The 23,105-nt window shown below is 41.1% G+C and overlaps 1 protein-coding gene across 1 annotated transcript in view; it reads right to left on the bottom strand.

Moving 5' to 3' along the window:
- The window catches only part of LOC117507468 (Krueppel-like factor 15), a 45,079-nt gene extending 27,745 nt beyond the window's left edge, over positions 1 to 17,334 (bottom strand). The window contains exons 1-2 of the mRNA XM_034167343.1: positions 17,166 to 17,334; positions 10,274 to 11,749 (exon numbers count right to left, since the gene is read on the bottom strand). Coding sequence (XP_034023234.1) covers positions 10,274 to 11,532 — 1,259 coding nt within the window. The 5' untranslated portion in view covers positions 11,533 to 11,749; positions 17,166 to 17,334. The remainder of the gene's footprint in view (positions 1 to 10,273; positions 11,750 to 17,165) is intronic.
- Positions 17,335 to 23,105: the final 5,771 nt, after the last annotated feature.

Genomic DNA, 23,105 nt, shown 5'->3' with positions numbered 1-23,105 from the left:
CAGCACAAGAACCAATTATACAGCTGTGTAACATAAGAGAACATCCTTTACATGATAATGACATTTAAGTTGCTTGCATCATGACCAAGACTTGCTGCCGTTTCAGTCAGAATATAGGTGGCACTTCTGTCTGATGTTTTGGTCCTATCCAATGCTGCTATAAGTCCTGGTGTTACAACAGCTTTAATTTTACTGGCTTTTTGTGGCACTGGCATAACAAATTCTTCATCTGGACTTTCTGTGTTCTCTTCACTCTGGCTGGAGACAGTGTCAGGTAGTGAGACATTAGATGGTCCAGGCTCCTCCAGTTTCTCTTTGTATTTTGCTTCTGCAGCTTTCCTTTTTTCTGCTCTTTGTTCTTTGGCAGTTTGTATTTTATCTATGCCTGCCATGCATCTCCTTCTACCTTTCTCTCACTGAGCAAGTAGGAACTGTCTGTCATCTTCAAACTTTATCATTGTTAGGACATCCTGATGTGCCATGTCAAACAAGTCCTCCAAAGATTCACAAAACACTGTTTCATCTTTCTTCTGCTTGTCTGTATTGCGATTCTTGGTCTTTTTCAATGTTTTCCAATTTCCGAACACCTTTTCTAACTTTGTGATCAGATGCTGCTTTGCCCTCAAATCAAATCAAATCAATTTTATTTATATAGCGCCAAATCACAACAAACAGCTGCCCCAAGGCGCTTTATATTGTAAGGCAAGGCCATACAATAATTACGGAAAAACCCCAACGGTCAAAACGACCCCCTGTGAGCAAGCACTTGGCGACAAGGGAAGGAAAAACTCCCTTTTAACAGGAAGAAACCTCCAGCAGAACCGGGCTCAGGGAGGGGCAGTCTTCTGCTGGGACTGGTTGGGGCTGAGGGAGAGAACCAGGAAAAAGATATGCTGTGGAAGAGAGCAGAGATCAATCACTAATGATTAAATGCAGAGTGTGCATACAGAGCAAAAAGAGAAAGAAACACTCAGTGCATCATGGGAACCCCCCAGCAGTCTAAGTCTATAGCAGCATAACTAAGGGATGGTTCAGGGTCACCTGATCCAGCCCTAACTATAAGCTTTAGCAAAAAGGAAGGTTTTAAGCCTAATCTTAAAAGTAGAGAGGGTGTCTGTCTCCCTGATCTGAATTGGGAGCTGGTTCCAGAGGAGAGGAGCGTGAAAGCTGAAGGCTCTGCCTCCCATTCTACTCTTACAAACCCTAGGAACTACAAGTAAGCCTGCAGTCTGAGAGCGAAGCGCTCTATTGGGGTGATATGGTACTATGAGGTCCCTAAGATAAGATGGGACCTGATTATTCAAAACCTTATTTCAGGGAACTTTTAGGACAACCTGATAATAATGAATTACAATAGTCCAGCCTAGAGGAAATAAATGCATGAATTAGTTTTTCAGCATCATTCTGAGACAAGACCTTTCTAATTTTAGAGATATTGTGCAAATGCAAAAAAGCAGTCCTACATATTTGTTTTATATGCGCATTGAATGACATATCCTGATCAAAAATGACTCCAAGATTTCTCACAGTATTACTAGAGGTCAGGGTAATGCCATCCAGAGTAAGGATCTGGTTAGACACCATGTTTCTAAGATTTGTGGGGCCAAGTACAATAACTTCAGTTTTATCTGAGTTTAAAAGCAGGAAATTAGAGGTCATCCATGTCTTTATGTCTGTAAGACAATCCTGCAGTTTAGCTAATTGGTGTGTCTCCTCTGGCTTCATGGATAGATAAAGCTGGGTATCATCTGCGTAACAATGAAAATTTAAGCAATGCTGTCTAATAATACTGCCTAAGGGAAGCATGTATAAAGTGAATAAAATTGGTCCTAGCACAGAACCTTGTGGAACTCCATAATTAACCTTAGTCTGTGAAGAAGATTCCCCATTTACATGAACAATTGTAATCTATTAGATAAATATGATTCAAACCACTGCAGCGCAGTGCCTTTAATACCTATGGCATGCTCTAATCTCTGTAATAAAATTTTATGGTCAACAGTATCAAAAGCAGCACTGAGGTCTAACAGAACAAGCACAGAGATGAGTCCACTGTCTGAGGCCATAAGAAGATCATTTGTAACCTTCACTAATGCTGTTTCTGTACTATGATGGATTCTAAAACCTGACTGAAATTCTTCAAATAGACCATTCCTCTGCAGATGATCAGTTAGCTGTTTTACAACTACCCTTTCAAGAATTTTTGAGAGAAAAGGAAGGTTGGAGATTGGCCTATAATTAGCTAAGATAGCTGGGTCAAGTGATGGCTTTTTAAGTAATGGTTTAATTACTGCCACCTTAAAAGCCTGTGGTACATAGCCAACTAATAAAGATAGATTGATCATATTTAAGATCGAAGCATTAATTAATGGTAGGGCTTCCTTGAGCAGCCTGGTAGGAATGGGGTCTAATAGACATGGTGATGGTTTGGAGGAAGTAACTAATGAAAATAACTCAGAACAATCGGAGAGAAAGAGTCTAACCAAATACCGGCATCACTGAAAGCAGCCAAAGATAACGATATGTCTTTGGGATGGTTATGAGTAATTTTTTCTCTAATAGTTAGAATTTTATTAGCAAAGAAAGTCATGAAGTCATTACTAGTTAAAGTTAAAGGAATACTCAGCTCAATAGAGCTCTGACTCTTTGTCAGCCTGGCTACAGTGCTGAAAAGAAACCTGGGGTTGTTCTTATTTTCTTCAATTAGTGATGAGTAGTAAGATGTCCTAGCTTTACGGAGGGCTTTTTTTATAGAGCAACAGACTCTTTTTCCAGGCTAAGTGAAGATCTTCTAAATTAGTGAGACGCCATTTCCTCTCCAACTTACGGTTATCTGCTTTAAGCTGTGAGTTTGTGAGTTATACCACGGAGTCAGGCACTTCTGATTTAAGGCTCTCTTTTTCAGAGGAGCTACAGCATCCAAAGTTGTCTTCAATGAGGATGTAAAACTATTGACGAGATACTCTATCTCACTCACAGAGTTTAGGTAGCTACTCTGCACTGTGTTGGTATATGGCATTAGAGAACAAAAAGAAGGAATCATATCCTTAAACCTAGTTACAGCGCTTTCTGAAAGACTACTAGTGTAATGAAACTTATTCCCCACTGCTGGGTAGTCCATCAGAGTAAATGTAAATGTTATTAAGAAATGATCAGACAGAAGGGAGTTTTCAGGAATACTGTTAAGTCTTAAATTTCCATACCATAAGTCAGAACAAGATCTAAGATATGATTAAAGTGGTGGGTGGACTCATTTACATTTTGAGCAAAGCCAATTGAGTCTAATAATAGATTAAATGCAGTGTTGAGGCTGTCATTCTCAGCATCTGTGTGGATGTTAAAATCGCCCACTATAATTATCTTATCTGAGCTAAGCACTAAGTCAGACAAAAGGTCTGAAAATTCACAGAGAAACTCACAGTAATGACCAGGTGGACGATAGATAATAACAAATAAAACTGGTTTTTGGGACTTCCAATTTGGATGGACAAGACTAAGAGCCAAGCTTTCAAATGAATTAAAGCTCTGTCTGGGTTTTGAATTAATTAATAAGCTGGAATGGAAGATTGCTGCCAATCCTCCCCCTCAGCCCGTGCTACGAGCATTCTGGCAGTTAGTGTGACTCGGGGGTGTTGACTCATTTAAACTAACATATTCATCCTGCTGTAACCAGGTTTCTGTAAGGCAGAATAAATCAATATGTTGATCCATTATTATATCATTTACTAACAGGGACTTAGAAGAGAGAGACCTAATGTTTAATAGACCACATTTAACTGTTTTAGTCTGAGGTGCAGTTGAAGGTGCTATATTATTTTTTCTTTTTGAATTTTTATGCTTAAATAGATTTTTGCTGGTTATTGGTGGTCTGGGAGCAGGCACCGTCTCTACAGGGGGTGAGGTAATGAGGGGATGGCAGGGGGAGAGAAGCTGCAGAGAGGTGTGTAAGACTACAACTCTGCTTCCTGGTCCCAACCCTGGATAGTCACAGTTTGGAGGATTTAAGAAAATTGGCCAGATTTCTAGAAATGAGAGCTGCTCCATCCAAAGTGGGATGGATGCCGTCTCTCCTAACAATCCCTCAGTGGGATTCTAGCTCTCTCCCAAAAAGGAATTGCCATGTCTATAGAGGTCACAGCAGCATCATGGACAGTTTTCTTCAAATCAGTGTGTTTGAAGAAAAATACCTTGAGTATTTGCCCATTTGAGGGCAATTTGTTTCCCTTTATTTCAGTCGGTGGAACCAATAAGGTATACAAATGTTCTACTTCTAGTAGCTGACATGTTTTACTGAAGTTTCCAGTTAATGGTTAAGCATGTTAAGTCAGCAAGTGTCTCTTTTTACATTTATCTCATGTTAGATTCACCATCACCAAAGATCTGAAAGAAAAGAAGCTGTGAATTGAAGCAAAATTTTCAGCTTGTAGCCTAAAATAACATTTTTGAAAGTATGTTGTTTGTGAGAAATATTTAAACCCAGGTATAGTTTTAAATTGAATATAAAATTATACTTTAGTTACACTCAGGTGGTTAACTTCTATCCTCTTTATAAGTGATGTGATTAGATACCGGATAATGGATAACCTATTGCACGGGCACTCGGGCAGCGATAACTGATATATTTACAACCTTCAGCTATGATGTGCTACCTCTAAATATTAATGTATGACAAAAATATTTGGCAGGCTTTCTTTTTTCCCAAAGCATCATAAAATGAAGGGGTGAGAGTAATGAATTTCCAACTTTTATTTTTTTGAACCACCCTAATGGGCTTATAAAGGACCTTCTTTGGTGTTTTTGTAAACTTCAAAATGTAGACTAATCAGAAATTAATCTAAACATTTGTAAGGATTTTCTATAGTAAACTGCTGTGTATAAATTAGCAGTTCTAATGCTCCTGTGCAGTGACACACATTTCTACATTCTTCCATGTTTTGGCCTGATGCCTAGTTTCTTTTGGCATTAAAGTAAGGCTGTGACAAAGATTAAAAAAAAACTATGGATTTCCTTAAAATGTGGTCATCAAAATGCAGGCAATAGTGTTTCAGATGGATATAAATGTAAAATGTTACTTTGGCCCCAGTCTCCCCTACAATACTCGCGCCTGGAGTGCTGCAGCGTGACTGTGGTCAGACTGGAGCGCTGAGACCGTGACACCGGGATAAGTTCTCCCTGATGGAATGGAAGATGTCTCATTTTGGGGAAAAACAGTTTTGGTCAGTTGTAGTATGTCTGTCTGTTTTACACCGTTTGGAAAGAGGTGTCATTTTATTTAAAACAGCGATTCGCTTTGAAGTTATTGATTCCTGGATGATCCGTCTTTCCACCTTTACTCGGCAAAGAGCCACATATGGCAACATGCACACACATGAAATGGAGGATATTATCATCATTATTATTATTTTCATGAGGGACAGTAACTAAAGTTTACGAACCAGAGAAGCAGGAGATTTTAATGTTCCAGTCCACGGCAGAGAACTGCGTCGATGGCTGCCCCACAAAAAATGCACGTTAATGACGAACAAATAAAAACTGTCTGTGTGAAGCGGTGGACAATTCTCGCTCCTGCCCGCAACAGCACAAAAAGAGTTTAATCAGTTTAATTAGAGACTTTAATCAGCAGAAAATGTGAGTCTGACTGACATCTTTAAATGGCTTTGATATAGGTTGATGACACACCCTCAAAAACAACGTAACGGCCCAACTGCAGTGTAATTTTTTATTATAACAATGTAATGGACCGTTACACTGTTAAAATGCTGGTGAGAACCATGATACGATAATTTGGCCATATTGTGCAGCCCTGCTGTCAATTAGCTGAAAACTTTGAATATTAATTTACATCTACATATATAAAAACTGCTTAAAGCAGCAGGGTGTTAAGAAGGCTGTAATTATGGGGGTCTGGGGGATGAAGGTTAAGCTAAAGGATTTTAGTCATGCTAATGCTCCTCAGAAGCATTTACTAACAAAAAAAGTGTGAAGGACCTAAATGACATGGTTGAGGAGCTCCCAAGCATGTGAGAGGCAAATAAAGAAAAATACCTGAAAATGTGGTGTGTCTGGGGGTGGGAGCCCCCCAGAAGCTGAAAGGTTTGAGCCATGCTAATGCTTCCCTGAAGCATTTACTCAAGAAAAAGTCTGAAGGACCTAACTGACATGGTGATATGCTGAAGAACTTCACTCATTCATCTTGAGGTGATAAGATTTTGGGGTTGCTTGGTCAAAGGTCAAGGAAAATATTATTTAAATACACCTTTTCTTTGTATAGTTCAACAACCAAGAAGCCTTGACTGATGATCTAAAGCATATATTAATCTTCAAAGTATGTGATTGAGTTGTATGAATGATTTCATAATGAAGTCATATGATGAAGTCATACTCAAAAACCCTATTACTCACATATGTATATTTATCTGCACATGTATATTATCATGTGTAGAGCACACAGGGTATGCAGCAGCCCTCTGATCCCTTTGATTTTGAAAGCAATAAACTGGGCAGACAGTGAAAGTTAAAGCACAGGTCAGATGAGTGGCCAAGCAAACTGTGAAAGGTTAAACTCTTATGCAAGATGAGTACATTTAAAGCTACAGGGCCTATCAAATTTCACAAAACTGAGAAAATTTAGTTTCTACTGAAATTCAAGCATTATAATGTAGGTTTATTTTCGTAACATGTTACAAAAATTACAGCTCCTTTTAATAAAGAGGACACATTTATCTGTGGGGAAAAAACAGTGAATATTGGCATCACTGTCATGCAGGCTAACTACAGGAGGAAGCGTGTGTGCACATGAGTGAGATTTTGAGATGGTATGTCACCCATCTTATGTTAACATCCATAAGATTTCTTGTAAATCACTTCCAAATCTGCCAGATGTTGGTCACAGCATCTGATCCCTTGAATTTCTCCCCCTCAGGGGTTGAAATGCTAAACTGTTTCCAGACATCATGAATTTTGCTCATATTGGCAAAATAATTTTATGAATCCCTTATCTAAATGCTAAGGAACAAAATTATAGTGGTGCCAAAGAAATGTGTTTTATGACTTAAATCTTAAAAACCCAGTGGCAGTATACCTTTAACTGGCTGACTCCTCATGAAATCAGCTCAGCCCTGAGCTCAACTTGCTTCCATTTCATACCCACATAGACAAGAAGAGATACTTGGATTAGCAAACAAATGGCTTCACTGGTTTAGAAACCACAGTTGTCTAACTTTCTCTGTTGCAGAAAAATCCTTTCAAATGAGATTCCACAATTTTACACTTAGCATACACACTCATACAGCCCCATCAACTGCACAGCTGTCAGGTTTCAACAGGAGGTGCTCATGTTGTACCCATGTGACTCCAGCCCACATGCTCTGACCTACATTTAGTTTGCATCTGCAAAAAGGAAAAAATAAAAAATAAAAAAAAAATACTATCTATTCCTGCATATCCCAGTATCTCAGTGCATGACAAGCAAAGCGGCTGTGCAAGCAAACATTTTTATTTTGCTATTGCAATTAACGCTGGGGATGCAGCATGACAGCCATTAAAAAGGTTTTTTAGCACTGCATCTCAGCGAAAAAGGAGGAAGAAAACATGCTGATTGCTTTTGCTTCTGAAAGCAGAAAAGGGCTGTCAGCTTTCTCTGTTACTGCTAAAGCTTGATGTCGGAATTCCACAAACAGAAAGCAGATGTTTATGCGTTGCTTGCATCCTGGTGCCACTAATGAAATACATGATGTATGATTCTATATCGCAGCACCTTCTGTATCTCTATCTCTATTTTTTTTTTTTTTTTTTTGGGGGGGGGGGGGGGGGGGTGTTTTTGGCATTCCCGATCTCTCGACCCTTGAAGCCTCCTTCAGTGGTAATTGATGGCCCCACAGACAGACACGTCAGCCTAAAGGCCCCCTGACACTTGCACGACTTTGATCTGCGCACTTGCACCCACATCATGGTGATGATCCCACCTGCTGTGTTCCCAGCTGGACGACGTGCTTTGTTCCACAGGCTGCCATGTGTTGTGCACTGGATGCTGGATGCTGCGTATGTAAAATAATTATTCCGTAGCGGATTATTTATTTTCTCTGCAAGCTGGCTGTTGAAAATGGCTGTAATCGCTTCCTGAATCACAGAGGACCACTCCAGCCACAGCTGTTCTCTCGTGCTCGCTGAATGAGGTGGAGATAGCATTTGGAGCCGTCGAAAAGGTAATTATTTGTCATGTTAACATTGTAATGGCTTAACAGTTGCATGTTCTTTCCTTCTTGTGTGCAGCTGTAAAAGTATGTTTATGATCGATTTAACCCTTTATCTACGGCGATGGCGCCCACGCCATATTTTCCATATGCGTATTTTTTTACCGTAACTCCGCCATAGTTTGTCCAATCCGAATGATTCAAAGTGCATTGTTAAGCTAACACCAAGGGCTTTCCAATGATATATGGTGTATTATGGTAAATGTAAGCCTGTGACGTCATCACGCAGAGGAAAAACACAGAAGTTTCACACTAGTGCGCCGCTGATTCTCATTACCGTAAGTTCTCATGTAAGTCCTCAATCTGAAAAATTTCAACACTGACAGCAAGCCAAGAACCCGTGCTTTCCAACAGTATGCTATATGTTGCATATATTATGGTAAAGTGCGTTCTGTGACTTTTGAAACGAGGGAAAAGTATGAAAAGGAGCGCAAAAGTGACAGAAAAGTACAGACAGCAAACATAAATGTAGTAATTTTTGAGGAAAAGGCAGGGTGTTAGTGTCACTTGTGAAGGTGTGTGTGCGTGTTTGTGTGGGTGTGATGCTCCATCAGCCACAAGCCACTGCCCGGTGCCAACAAGCAGAAACCCAACTTGCCAGCGATCCACAAAGGGGCGGCGTTCTTGCAAGGTTTGCAAGATGTCAACCTGCTGGATGTGCAAACTTTGTAAAACTGGCCTCTGTCTTCAGCCAGACAGAAACTGTTACAAACAGTACCACACTGACAATGGACTGATGTAGCTTAGATGTAATTTTGATTCTTGGTTATATATTTGTATATAGTTTGACACTTTATTGTTTTATTCATATTGTATAATTTTGCACAAAATGAGTGATCAAATGAGTGATTTATTACACATTTTAATAATACAGATAATAATTGATATATTTATATATAGTTTTGCACTTTGTTTGTTGTTATTCATATTGTTTGGTTCTGCACTTTAAAATTGGTTACTTTTTGCATATTTTCGCCTTGTAAAATGTTTACTTTTGCACTGTTTCTGCGCTGTTTCTGAGTTCTAGACACACAAAATTAATTATTTTGATTGTAAACACTTACAGCTTCCTGTTAAAAATGTGAAATCCAAACTTCCTTTACATAACAATCATTTTTCACTAAAAAACTGAAAACAATCAAGTTCGTTTTTGTTTTTTTTTCTCATTTTAAATGCTAAAACTTACAAATAATGTGTATAAATAGTTAATCAGGTGTAATATAATTGAAATTCAGGTACTCTTGGAAAAGGGCACCAAACACACAAACATAGAACATTATTTCTTAATTTTATTGCTATAATAAAAAATTATAACCATTTATAGCCTCAGTAGGTAAAGGGTTCACATCTCCTTATAATCGTTCAGACGAGCTGCGCTGTGATGCGGTGCGCTGACACAAACACTCACTCTGTTCACTTCTTTACCCGACTTGACGAACTGCACGTAGTGTTGGTGAGTAGATCGCGCAACGTTGCACAACATTTATGTGTGAAAGATTTTTTGAACATTTCAAAATTCTCCTTGCGCAATTGCGCGCACTGGCGCCCCTCTCACGTTCAGTCTACACCTGTTAACAATGAGTTTACTCTTCTGCAAGACACAGTGCATTCAAGTGTGTGCATCAAAGTCGTGCAGGTTTCAGGGGGCCTTAATTTTCATTGAGAATCTGCACCAGACTCGCTTCCATTGAAGAACATGACATGCCCTCCCAACACATAATTACCACCGCTTCCAAATAGGCTGCACGAACAAACGGGGGTTAAGACCTTTAAATCATGCAGATGCCTATTTGAATCTGCTTTGATGGCTCCGTCCTGGAAATAAACACTTTTAAACTGCCTTTATATAACCGGCTGTAAATACCGCTCAATCTCTGAGAGCATAAAAGCGGCAGTGTCATTTAACGTGAGCTAAGCTCCGCCAGTCTGCCAGGTGAATGTTTGTTTGATGTTGTCAGCCAGTGCTCGGTAAATTTCACAGTGTTATGAAACGCGCTCATTCATGCATCATCAGGACCCACCTCCATCCGCAGCCCTGCCAGTTGCAGGCAAAGGGTTTCTCTCCTGTGTGCCTCCTCAGGTGGGCCTTCAGGTGGCTGCTCTTGGTGTACATCTTGGTGCAGCCAGGAAACGTGCATTTGTGCATTTTGATGAGATCCGCCACTGGGTTCCTCTGGATCTTTTGTCCTCCAACAAGAATCCCCGACCCTTGGCTGGCTGAACTGTCCCCGAGCCCGAGAGGCTTGGCTGCAATGGGAACGGGTGCGATACGCACAAACTTGGAGATGTTAAGGTTCGGGGAGGGCAGGACGTGTGGCACCAGGGCGAAGGTTTGACCCTGTATGTTAACTAGCAGCTGTGTAATTTTGATGTCGGTGGCTGGGGCATGCTGTAGAGACTGGGCTAATGTGGCATGAGACGCAACTGTGGACTCCTGCTTGATCTGTATGGGCTGAATCTGTAGTACAACTGGCATCCCACCACCACCATGAGTGCCATTGTCTGCTGGCCCAACTTTACTGGCTGATTTCTTTTTAACCTCACCTTGTGGCCCCATGCTAGATTTGTGTGTGGGGTTAACCAGTGTTGGTTTGGTCTCACTGGAGGCAGCAGCAGGCAAACCAGGAGCACTGGCAGTGGGAACAGTATGGTCTGAATTCTTGGCCTCGACCTCCATCTCAGGCTCGGGAGTAGAATCCGTACACCTTTCCAGGGCAACATCTACCTCATGTCCCTTCTCCAGTTCCATTCCAATTGCAGGGCAGCCATCTCTGATCTCCTGTTTCATCGTCACCACATCCATGTTCTCCTCTAGGAACTCTTCGATTTCTTCTAGCGTGGGTTGAAATGAACTTCTAAGTCGTTCCTCTGTCTCCGCATTGGACCAGGGAATAAAATCAAAATTTTCCTCCTTCACAGATTCTCGTTTGGAGTGCTCATCACTCCGCATATCCCATAAGAAAGTAGATAAGTGTATAGGGGTAGCCCCTGCTGAGAGACTGCTGGTACCTCCTAAAGTGGTCTGGGACAGCAGATGGTCCAGGATGCTGTCTTGGCTTTCCACACTAGAGTTGCTGCCATAGCTGGAACTGAGCACCTGGGATTCCGGACTGGAGCACGAACGCGGGCTGGAAGAGTCGCTCATGTCATCCTCTGAAAACGGGGACGGCATCACCTGGTACGAGCCCGCGTCCGTCACCATGTCAGAAAGCTGGTAGGCAGGTGGAGAGCCACAGTAAGGAAGAAAGGTCTCCTGGTTCCTGAAGAAGTTATCCACCATCCCTTGCAAGCAGCTCTTCGCTGTCACTTTTTGGTCTGGTCTCCTCTCACTTATCAGAATATTATTCCTTTTTCTGCTGAGAAAATTGGGTCAAATAAACCCTAGCCACCAAGGCCACCCCACCAGCTGGTGTGAGATAGTGAAACACCTGCTGTCCTCTCACAATGGGAAAAGTGCAGGCTTACAATTCAAGGGATCCAGCGAGGGTACAATCAGTCTAAACAGAAAGAAAGACAGGCAGTGAGAAGTTGCACATTCCTCATGCCACATTCACTTACACTGCGCATATATATATATATATATATATATATATATATATATATATATATATACATACACACACACACACATATGTCTAAATCATGCTACTTTAGGACTTTATATGTTAATTTGTCAATATGTGCTACTTAAAGTCTATATGCAAATTATTAAATACTGCATATATAAATTACACATTCACATACGCAAGAACTGCAAGTTAACAGAGAATATCCTTTAAATTCTAAAACAAAATAACACAATAATTTTATGACATAATAATGCATAATAACGTACACTCTAAGAAATGAAACACAGGGGTTTTAAATGTAATTAATATTAAACATACATACATATATATATATATATATATATATATAATGTTCAATATATTGCAATTGTTAATTTTAGGGATTTAAGTTAGAATGTTTCATGTGATTTAATTAATTTCAACTACAATATTGTTTTGCACTTAATTGACATTGTTATGCGGAAAAAGTTACCTTAACTTTTTCCACATAATTAAATTCAACGTTTTATTTCTTAGAGTGAACCTGGCAAAGTATTATGTAGTTCATCATCACTGCTTGCCTTCTGGCTACTGTTTAGTTTTTCAAAGTCAACAATCATTACACCATTCCTGTGCAAACCAGACATGTACTTTGTAATTTTTTTTTTCTCTGTAGCGTTACTACGACACTCACGTAGGTCATTACCTGCACCAAGGAGTTACGTGAACACCTGTTTTCAACACAATTTGGTGCATTAATCAATCTCATCAACAGGAACAAACCATTACATTTTGGTGTTGATAAGGATGTTTTATTTATTTTTGGTTAATAAAATGATATTTGACATTACTCATAATTCTCATTAATTTTTACAAATCAACACAATGATCATGACAAAACCTATCAGGTTGCATTTACACATTTCATTCATGCCAATAAGAGGATGATGGAAAATTCCACCACAGCTGATATCCCTGCAACGGTGCCTTCAGAAATGAAATATTTGCAACTTTTTTCTGTTTGCTGCAGCTGCAAGGAAAAAGCAGATGTTGATTTATCCTCAGTGATGGTGAAATATGAACAGTGAGACATTGTTTAAGGGCACAGACACTCAGATTTATACCAGATAAAAATGAATGACTTTCAACACGTAACAGAACAAATTAAGATATAGCATCACAAAACACTGATTCTTTCACTTTTTGTGACTGAAGAGTGTTTCTCTGCAATTTTCGTCTAAATATAATACCAAAGCATAAAGGCTTATTTTGCTTACGATAACATAAAAGAGGCATTTTACTTTGTACAAACTGACAGAAAACCTTTCACAATTGTCATAGCACAGAAGATAAGTGAAACAATCTTTCAAATGGTGATTCAAGCACCAGATTGATGCAAACTGATGCAAACACCAAATGTGGCACAAATACTCCTCGGACATTACTTTTTTGAAAAGCAGACAGGCCACTTGAACTTTCAAGAGCTAGCCAGGTTGGGGTCATTTGAAGAATTACACAGGGGTCAAAATTCAAAAATGCTGTAATTATATGGAAAGGTATACCACATTATTATCACTTTACAAAGGTGTTGCTAGGCTGGTAGAGTAGATTTATGTCGACGCTACCTGGCTATACCCACTGCAGTAGCGAACGAGTATCAGCATACCCGCCCGCTGTGCGTAAACAAATGACGTTATAATGCGCGCAGAGCCCAACAACTGTCCGCAGAGGAAAAGATGAAAAGGCGAGAAGTGTGTGTTGGTCCCAATATGGATATTCCGGATGATTTTCTCATGGATAGTCCGACAATGAACAGCAGCCAAAACGGCCAGCCTGATGAGGACACACTGGCGAATTTGGAGAGCAGTGCGCGCCAGCTGACACGACAAAAGTTAAAGTGAGCCAACTTTTTATGTCCGCGTTTGCTGGGTGTCATGCGTTTTGAAATGACATTAAATACTGTTAATGTGATTCCATATGTTGTGTATCTCAGAAAGTGATAATAATGTAGATAACATGCTGTTGTCGTGCAGTATGCATTTTCAGAATCCCTCCGTCCATGCCGTCGCCCACAATGACAGATATTCACCCTTGTCTAACTTGGGCGAATATCTGTCATTTTGGGTGACTGGGCATGGACATCAGGCCTCGGAGAATGCATACCACCCTCCAAAAGCATGTTATTGTATTATTATTTGACTGATCATAAAGATTCCAAAAAGGTATAGTTTAGACAATCTATGACTGAATTCTATGGAATTATAGGGTAAAAACAGCAAAAATGACAAAATGTCAATTTTCTGTCGGTGTAAGGACTTCCCACGGAGCGGGACGTCCTGCAGCGCTTCCAGGCGCTGTCGTCGGCCTGTTTCGAGCTGAAAACATCCTAATTTAAGGCTTAATTCACCCAGGACATCGTGAGAGAACAGAGAAGATTCAGAAGAGGCCGGCATGAGGAATTTATGCGGACATTCCACTGTTTAAGGACATTTTTTTTATGAAAGACGTACACGCAAATTCGCCGAGTCGTTTCCGTGACGACTCGGCAAATCTGTGTGCTCCGCGACAGGAAAAACACCTCCATGTTGAAAACCATTTGTAGAATTCAGGCGGCTTTTAATGGCTTTCAACAAGTGAGTAACTGAGAAATTGTTTAACAGCTTGGGCATGTTCAACTTGCCCGTTAAGATTTCCAATGGAGGTGTTTTTCCTGCCGCGACCCCCCGCGGTCGGGTCCAGCCCGACATGCGACTCTGCCCGCACGTTCTTTCATTACAAAATGACCGTTAACAATGGAATGTCCGAATAAACTCCTCATGCCGACTTCTTCTGAAAGTTCTCTGTTCTCTGACGACTTACTGCGTCAACAGAGCCTGAAATGTGGAAGTTTTTTCAACTTGAAACGGCGAGACGCTGCCGCCTCGAAGCGCAGATCGCCGTCAGGCGCAGTGGACCGTCCTTAAAGCGACACTACCAGACCAAAATCTCTCATCAGCCGTTAAAATTTTTAACGAAAACCAGCTGAATTTATTGAATGGTGTCCACTCAGTTGTGCCTTACAGTTTTGAAAAAAATTTTTATCAAACAAAGCAACAGTCTCTGAGCCATTCCTAAACAATGAAAAAATCGACGAGCGGGTGGACGACTCCTCACTCAAAGACTGCCCACAGGCGAATGACGTAACCGACAGGCGTGAAAAAACTCTCGCATGCCCACGAGGGTTCAAGCATGTCTGATGTAATCACACGTGATTCAAATCCATATGGTTTTTGAAAAAAATAATAAGGTCGGATACTTTTCTAATAGACCTCGTACACACTAATGTCTGAGATATTGCTCCAGAGGTTTTAGTAGGTTCCAAAAACAGCATTTTCAGGTTTAGAAGTGTTTATTTCTCACTATCTTTTACATAATAAATGACAAAGAGGTTATATTTACACACAAATAAACAGTGCTTTGCAGCTAGCTACCAGACTGTGATGTCATCATGCTAACATCAGCGAAATGGCTTCTAAATCACTCCAGAGGTGTTATTAGGTTCCAAAAACAGAGTTTTCAGTTTTAGAAGTGTTTATTTCTTGCTAGCTTTTACATAATATATGAGAAACATGTCATATAAACACATAAATGAAGCGATTTTAGAGAGACCTGCCACTGAGGTCATGGTGCAGCTCTACTCTCATTGGCTGTCACCCCTCCACTAAAAAAAAAAAAAAAAACAGATTGAAACCGAATGTGACTTTTTAACCTCGTAAAGGTTAGCCATCTCTGAACTTGTCCAAGGTCTGTGTCCCAAGAATGTTCCCTGTGAATTTGAAGACTTTGGCAGTAATTCTCAAGGTCGGTCATCCAGCCATTTTACCTCGAGGTTCGGGTTTTGTCGGTGAGCTCAATAAAAAACACGTAATTTGGTCACTTTTCAAAGGGGTCAGATTCGTCAATAAAGTAAATTTAATGTACAGTGGTTAATTTCAGGTCATCTTAGTGTATAAATCTCACCGTTCCAGGCAATGAGAGCTATCGGCTGGCTGTTAGAAGCAAGTTAGAAACAAAAGCAAACCGGCTGATTTCAGTAGACAATCAAAGCAGCCTGAGTGAGTTTTCACCGAGCGGCCAGTTGCGGAAGTACGAATTCTGGCGTTCGGATTGGCCACTTCGCATGTGACGTGGCGCCGACCTCAAGAACAGGACTGGACTTATACTGAGTACAGACAGATGGATGAACGGATGGACACAAAGCCTTCCCAATAACCGATGGCCATATTTGACGGTCTCACTTAATAAATAGTATAGTTTTGACTCTGCTGAATGTCTGACCTTTACTTTGTTTGTCCAAGTAAAGGTCAAACGATGTCTCAACATTTTTGCTGTTTTTTCCCCATAACTCTACAGAATTCAGTCATCGCCCAAATATACTTTTCTGGAATCTTTTATGATCAGACAAATCATGTGGTATAGTTTTCAATATGATTGATGCATCTTTCAATTTTGACCCCTGAGTAATTCTTCAACTGACCCCTACCTTTGAAAATTCAAGTGCATAGTGTGCTTTATCGAAAGAGTAATGTGTATTTGTGCCGAATTTTGTGCTTGTATCACCATTTGAAATATCCCTCTGTAAATATTGTTATCTGCTGCACTACCAAGAAAGTTCAAGTTCAAGTTAGGACATCTGTGAGTTCAACACTAAAGTTTTAATGTGAATAGATGGTTTTATTTCAAGTTATCTGCTTTTGTTATTTTGGGATATTTGCCTCCTAACAGTATACACACACACACACACACATACATACATACATATATGTGTGTGTGTGTGTGTGTGTGATAAATGTATGATTTGTCTTGGAGCAAGGAGAGACGGTCACACTTCCAGCGTCTTCAGAGGCCCCTGCAGGGTCCGAGTGACCGATAGTAAACCCTCCTCGGCCTGAGCATGATGTGAGACCGCGGGGCGGCCGGGAGCAACGCGCGCTCCTCCTCTGCGTAAAAAGCACCTGGCACATTTTAAATCACTTAATATGAGCCTCATTCAAAGCCAATGCTGCGCATCATTACAACCACGATTATGGATTTAATCTTTGGGATGACGCACGAATGCATTCCACCATCTTTTGCGCGCCACGACACCATCTGACAACTTGTACATGAATCCGACACGTGCTGCAGATCTGAGCTGAACGGAGTCAATTTAATTCACACCCACACACAGTCACCGCGAAGCCTTGTGTTTTCCCGCATGTCTGTTTCGTAAACACACGAGTGGACGCGCGTCTCCGCACCAATGTCAACATGTTTTTATCCATCCCGCCGCAGCGCACACGGCACCCATCAATCACAAATAAGAACAGTATCCCGTTAGATTTACCTGGTTGGCTCCGTGCAGATGTAATCACGGTGGAAAAACCTGCAGTTTGTTTTTCTTTTCATTTAATCCTTTGTGCGTGAGAAGGTGACGCGTTCCCGGGCACGTCCTTCACGGAACCATGCAGTAGCAGCGGCAACGGCGCGCACACTGGACCGTGCGCTCACTCGCTCCTACTACTTGACCGTCACATGACTGCCAGTGTGCCTTCCAGGATTACTGTTGTGAGAAATAACAGGCTGCTGCTGAAGGCTCGACCCCGATCTGCAGCCTGATTGGTCAGAACACGGGCTTTGGGGGCGGGTCGTCCTGTGTGTCAGTCAGACCTGCAACGTGGAACAGTTTGAGGCGTTTTTTTTTATAATTAGCACAACAATTAAGAGCAAACAATGAAAACATCATCAGCAACAAAAAGAATTATTCATAATGTGGTTAATCCTGGAAGATTTATATCACAAAATAATGATAATCATTCATCCATTCCAGGTTCCAGGTTCAAATCCCACCCCACCACATTTCTCCATGTAATGTGGAGTTGCGCCAGGAAGGGCATCCGGCGTAAAACCTGTGCCAGTTCAACATGCAGATCCACCTTGGATTTGCTGTGGCGACCCCGAGTGCAAACAAGGGAGCAGCCGAAGGGACTTACTGAGTCTATCTCAGCAGACATAGGGTGAGAGGCGGGGTACACCCTGGAGCACCAAGCTTGTGGCATCATATTCAAGAAGACTTGAAGCTGTAATTATTACCAAAGGTGCATCAACAAAATATTGAGCAAAGGGTGTAAATACTTATGTACACGTGAGTTCTTAATTTTTTATTTTAAATAAATTTGAAAACATTGGAAAAAAAAATCATGTTGTCCCCCCCAAGCAGGGCCTGACAGGAAGTGTTTCAAGTACATACATCCATTAAGTTGTTCTGTTTACGCAACAAATGACTCTGAGATCCTGAGACCCACTGTGAACCAAAAGAAAATTAGGGCTATTCTGGGAACGCCGGCTGCAATTAGACGTTTTCACATGATTTTGGACAAAGTAACAGCAAAGCTTTTATTGTAACCTTACTGTCCATCCACAGAGTTCAGAGGATGAAGCAGAAAAACAATCCTTGAGGTGTTGTGGTTAGAGGTGGGCGGATCGATCCTAATATTGATAATATCTATACCAACACTGGTATTGATATTGAATAATCGTCGTGTAAAAAAATCGATATTCAAGCTTTTTTCTCTCCCGCACGCACTGACGGCTGCGCACACAGATTCATCAAAGTCTTCTCTCTGTAAGAGCAGCACTGTGCTGTGTCACACAACACGGAGCAGCGCACCCTTGTATTGTGGTTTTTCAGCCCTCTACCTCAGGAGATTTTGTTTTAAGTTGTGTTGAGTGATTTTTTTAAACAAAAATGTTGATTGTGATAATAAAGTGTTTTGTTGTCACGTACAATGTTTGGCAAAATTCTATCCTAGGTCTTTTGGATCCTTTGGTTCTATGAAGCTTAAATATGAAAAAGTATCGTATCAGTATCGATATCAGCGACACTGGGCCTGTATTTACTCGGTATCGGATCAATACCAAAATTCCCGGTATCGCCCACCTCTAGTTGTGGTTTTAATTCTCTTCAGTTCTTTTGTTTCTCATGTGATGAATAGATAGGTCAGACGTAATTTTTTTTCTATTTGACAGCCAGAAAGTAGGCGTTGGTAACAGTGAGAAAAAAAATGCTGTGGGGCTGAACACTGATTTGGAGTCAGCTTTCTTTAACCCTTATCAGCAGACCAGGGGCCTGATGTACAATAACTTTTCTAGATTTGTGACTAAAACAAGTCATACACCAAAACCCTCCAACTGGCGGAAGCACAAAAAAATTCAGATGTATCTTTCATTTGGACACACCTCTTTCATTTGGTTAAATTTTATGTTTATTTTACCTTTCTTCTTCAGATCTTTAAAGTCTGTACGTGGTTTACTCAGGTTTATATTTGCACTGAAAGGCTTGCACTTTACCTTTCATTGTACTGATTACAATGACAATAAAGAATCTGTATCTGTGTGCGTACGCATGGATCCAAGCACGTTCCGTTTGTATATTCCAATCAATGTGGAATTGATAGCACATGCACATGCACCAAGCTCTTTCCCTTTCAACATCCCTATTTAAATATGCAAATCCATGTAAATAGGCCCTGGGAGCTGGGAATCCCCCTCCATCAGATCAGTCAAGATGAACACAAAAAAGAATTTATATAGAGTGCAAGGTCCGATGATTGAAAATGACATGGAGACACACAGGGATAGTTTATTTGTTAAACTTGCAAATGGGGAAAAAACATAAAACAGGAAAATTGTTAGTGGGAGCGTGTGTGAGGCCACTATGAGTTCAGAGCAGTGCACACACACACACAGAAGTTAAAAGAAATGAGGTCCGCTGCGGCTGATAGTGTGTAACATTCACAACTTTACACACGGGTTTATTGACAAATACTGAACACGGGGACACAATCAGGGCCTGTTAGGAATCTATAGCTCTACTGTCACCATTAAGAAAAAGAAAACACATAAAGAACAAGAGCACTCAGAGATTTCTGACATCCGCCAATCAGGATCTGGATCACCTCCAAAATTCAGTGGAGTATTCCATCCCATAATATCTATCTGTGGTGCAAATTTGGGGAGAACCTATCAAGTAGTCTTGACATAATCCTTCAAAGCCTATATAAAGTGAAATCTTGATCCGGAATCTGGATCCAGATCACCTCCAAAATTTATGGGAGTCTTCCATGGCCTACTATGTATCTGTGGTGAAAATTCTGTCAAAATCCATGTAGTAGTTTTGATATAATCCTGCTAACAAACAGATAAATAAATAAATAAACACCAATGATTTTATTACATCCTTGGCGGATGAAATAACAAAAACATATTTGAATGTGCACATGTCTAAATGTGCTTGCGTTTTCATTCAGAACAATTATATGAACAAACTATTTAACCACCATGCAGTCATCCATCGTGCACTGTGCCAGCCTGCCTGTTCCCAACTCAACCCATTGCATTTGCGCATCACATATGATTTTACCACTGATGGAATGAAATTGTTCCCTCTTAACAAAAACAAATTTATCATATGATGGCACCTTTATATCAATACGTGTGCAGTAAATAGCTCTGATTACATTAGAGAAACCGGCTTTCTCTGCAAATTGCACTTTAATGTTGTGTGATATACCTGGATGACATTCAGATGATTGCGTTCCATACATCTGGCATGGCTCGGCTCAAGGGTGACTGGCACACTCCTGACCGATCGGCCAGCTCCCGCTGGAATGCGCTTGTTGCCAGGAAGCCCAGCATGGTCAACACCTGTGTGGGTACAGACAACTGCTTGGCTCCTCCTCGTATTGCGCTCTGGGCTGGCTGCAATTCTGCACACAACTCCAGTAACACTGGCTTTTGTAATCAAATCAGCTTATGAGCTATTATCATCATTTGCAAGGAAATCCTTGCATTCCCTGAATACACACTCACTTCATCTTGCACCATTTGCAAGGTGTTCTAACAATGCTAAAGCAGCCACGGTTAATGCCATTTTTCTCATCACTTTGCGTATGCTTTTATATCCACCCATATGACTGTAAACATATGGGTGTGTTAATTGTTCATCAGTGTCTCTGATGTGCACATCACTCTCATGACTTCTTGTTTTCACACTATTAACAGCTCCCAGCATCACCGCTATGGACCAATAGCTGTAGAAACGTGTGTACACCAGCCATGAACTTGGTGTGGGGCACCCCACATTTCCACGGTCAGTTCACATTTGATACATCTGAATGTTAGCGTGGAGACGGATGTACACCACTTCGTCTGCACGTTTTGTACATGAGGCCCCTGGAGTCCATCATGTGCAGTCCCTCAGTTTGTGAGAACTCTCTGCTCCAGACAGGTTTACCATACTGTTCATATATTTCTTATTGATTGATGGAAACGAAGTCCAAAATGCATTCAGTGACTCTGAAATGTTCGTGTAATCAACAACTGACTTGTCGAAAGAAATAACCAAACACGACTTTGAGTCTCAAATGTGTCTTCTAGCAAATTTTTCCTGAAATTTCACATATTTTAAAGATGATCTTTCTCATTGCCACTCCACCATAGAAGCTGTATAACTCATGATGCAACAGAAAAACACTGAGTTAAAGATACAAGTGCAAACATGTTTTACTGATGTTTTATTTCAGCTCCACTGTGGTGGTGTACAGAAGCAAAATGACAAAAACGGTATCACTGTCAAAACACTTATGGACATGACTGTAAAATTCATGGATATCAAACAGCCTTAAATGAGTGTGGTGCTTCATGTTTTATTACAGGCAAATTAAACATCAAAGATGCTTTGCCACATGTAGAAACTGCTCAGACTTTGAGTATCCTGATGGAATCATTTGACTGATTTTCTTCTGTGATATGGTAGCTACAAGTACATGAGGTTATGAGACTGGACTGAGACGTCTTCAGGAACCCCTCTGCATCCTCAACAGGTGTCTCAGGGTCTTTGGTGTTTCACCCCTTAACCTGCACATCTCTCCTGAGTGGAAGCAGCAAAGGTATAACAATCCTTCACCTGCAGGGTTCCAGAAAACACCGTCTTCTCAGCCATAGCCATCTGGAGTAGGTCTCTGCAATTGGTCCTATATCCTTTATTGATTTCCTCACCTGTTTTGGAGTGAGATCTAGTTTTATCATAAAGTAAAAAACTGACGTTGATGCGAAACGTCTGCATCCAACCTCAGCTGGGAAGGTTACTGCATGCTGGCCTTTAGTTTAAGCTTCATTAACCAGGTTCTGGTATTTTCCCTTTTTCAGCTCCTGTCTTCCCATGAGACTGTACCTCTAATTGTGACTGTAAATTCTGTGTGGTGGACTAACGAGGAACCGTGTGTTGGCTTAGTGGGTCGCACCACACAGCAAGAAGGTCCCGCGGTTACATCCTATCTCGACCTTTCTGCATGGAGTTTGCATGTTCTCCCCATGTTGTTGTGAGTTCCCTTCAGGTGCTCCGGCTTGGAAACTCTAAATTACGTGTATGTGTTGGCCCTGTGACAGAATGATGGCCTGTCCAGGGTGTACGCCACCTCTTGCCCAATGACAATGGTATAGGCTCCACCTTGCTTATGACCCTTCAGCTGTGGGACTGTCATATTCCTGAAATTTTCATGACCTTCCATGACAACAGACTTGGAGATAAGGCATGTGAAAGTAACAGCAAACAAACACTAAATATAATTACAAAATAAAGCGCTGCTAAGGGCCCCTTCACACATAGTGCGAATTTGGTCAATTTGCGCAGAAAGTGCGCATGAAGCAGGAATCGTGTGCAAAATGTGTAATTTCGTAGCTGCCTCCAATGCCTCGTACACCTGTTGCTACCTGTTGGGACATCTCAGGTTCTGGACATCACAGCTGTAGCACACATCCCGTGTTTTGACAGGCACGCACGCATGTGTGCTTGTGTGTAAATACATAAAAACATATATCTCGATGGGAGGAAGAAACGGGCTTTCTTACAATTATACACGCAGCAGGCGATCTGAATGTCACGTCTGACAGGACATGCTTGTCGGGCTGTGAGCGACGTGCTGCAGCACCAGGACAAGCCAACAGCATGACAAATCTGCATGATGTGTTACACATCACACAACTGCTGTGAAAAGTTGCTGTGTTCCCGCGTGCACAAAACCGTCACAGCATGTATTTTTTTTTTTCTTCACGGCAGCTGCACGATGTGGTTACACCTGTTGCTACAACTATGTGGTTACACATCGTGTGTAGTGCTCTCGGCGGTTTTTCTTTGCAAGGAAAATGATGGAATGACTGGAGCAGCGCTACTGAATCAAATTTTGCCAGAAACTGGGCGACAGCCAGGTGGAAACCATTTGGAAGA

Source organism: Thalassophryne amazonica, chromosome 3 (genome assembly GCF_902500255.1).
Source record: "Thalassophryne amazonica chromosome 3, fThaAma1.1, whole genome shotgun sequence".
NCBI lineage: Eukaryota > Metazoa > Chordata > Actinopteri > Batrachoidiformes > Batrachoididae > Thalassophryne > Thalassophryne amazonica.
This window is presented reverse-complemented; position numbering and strand designations above follow the sequence as displayed.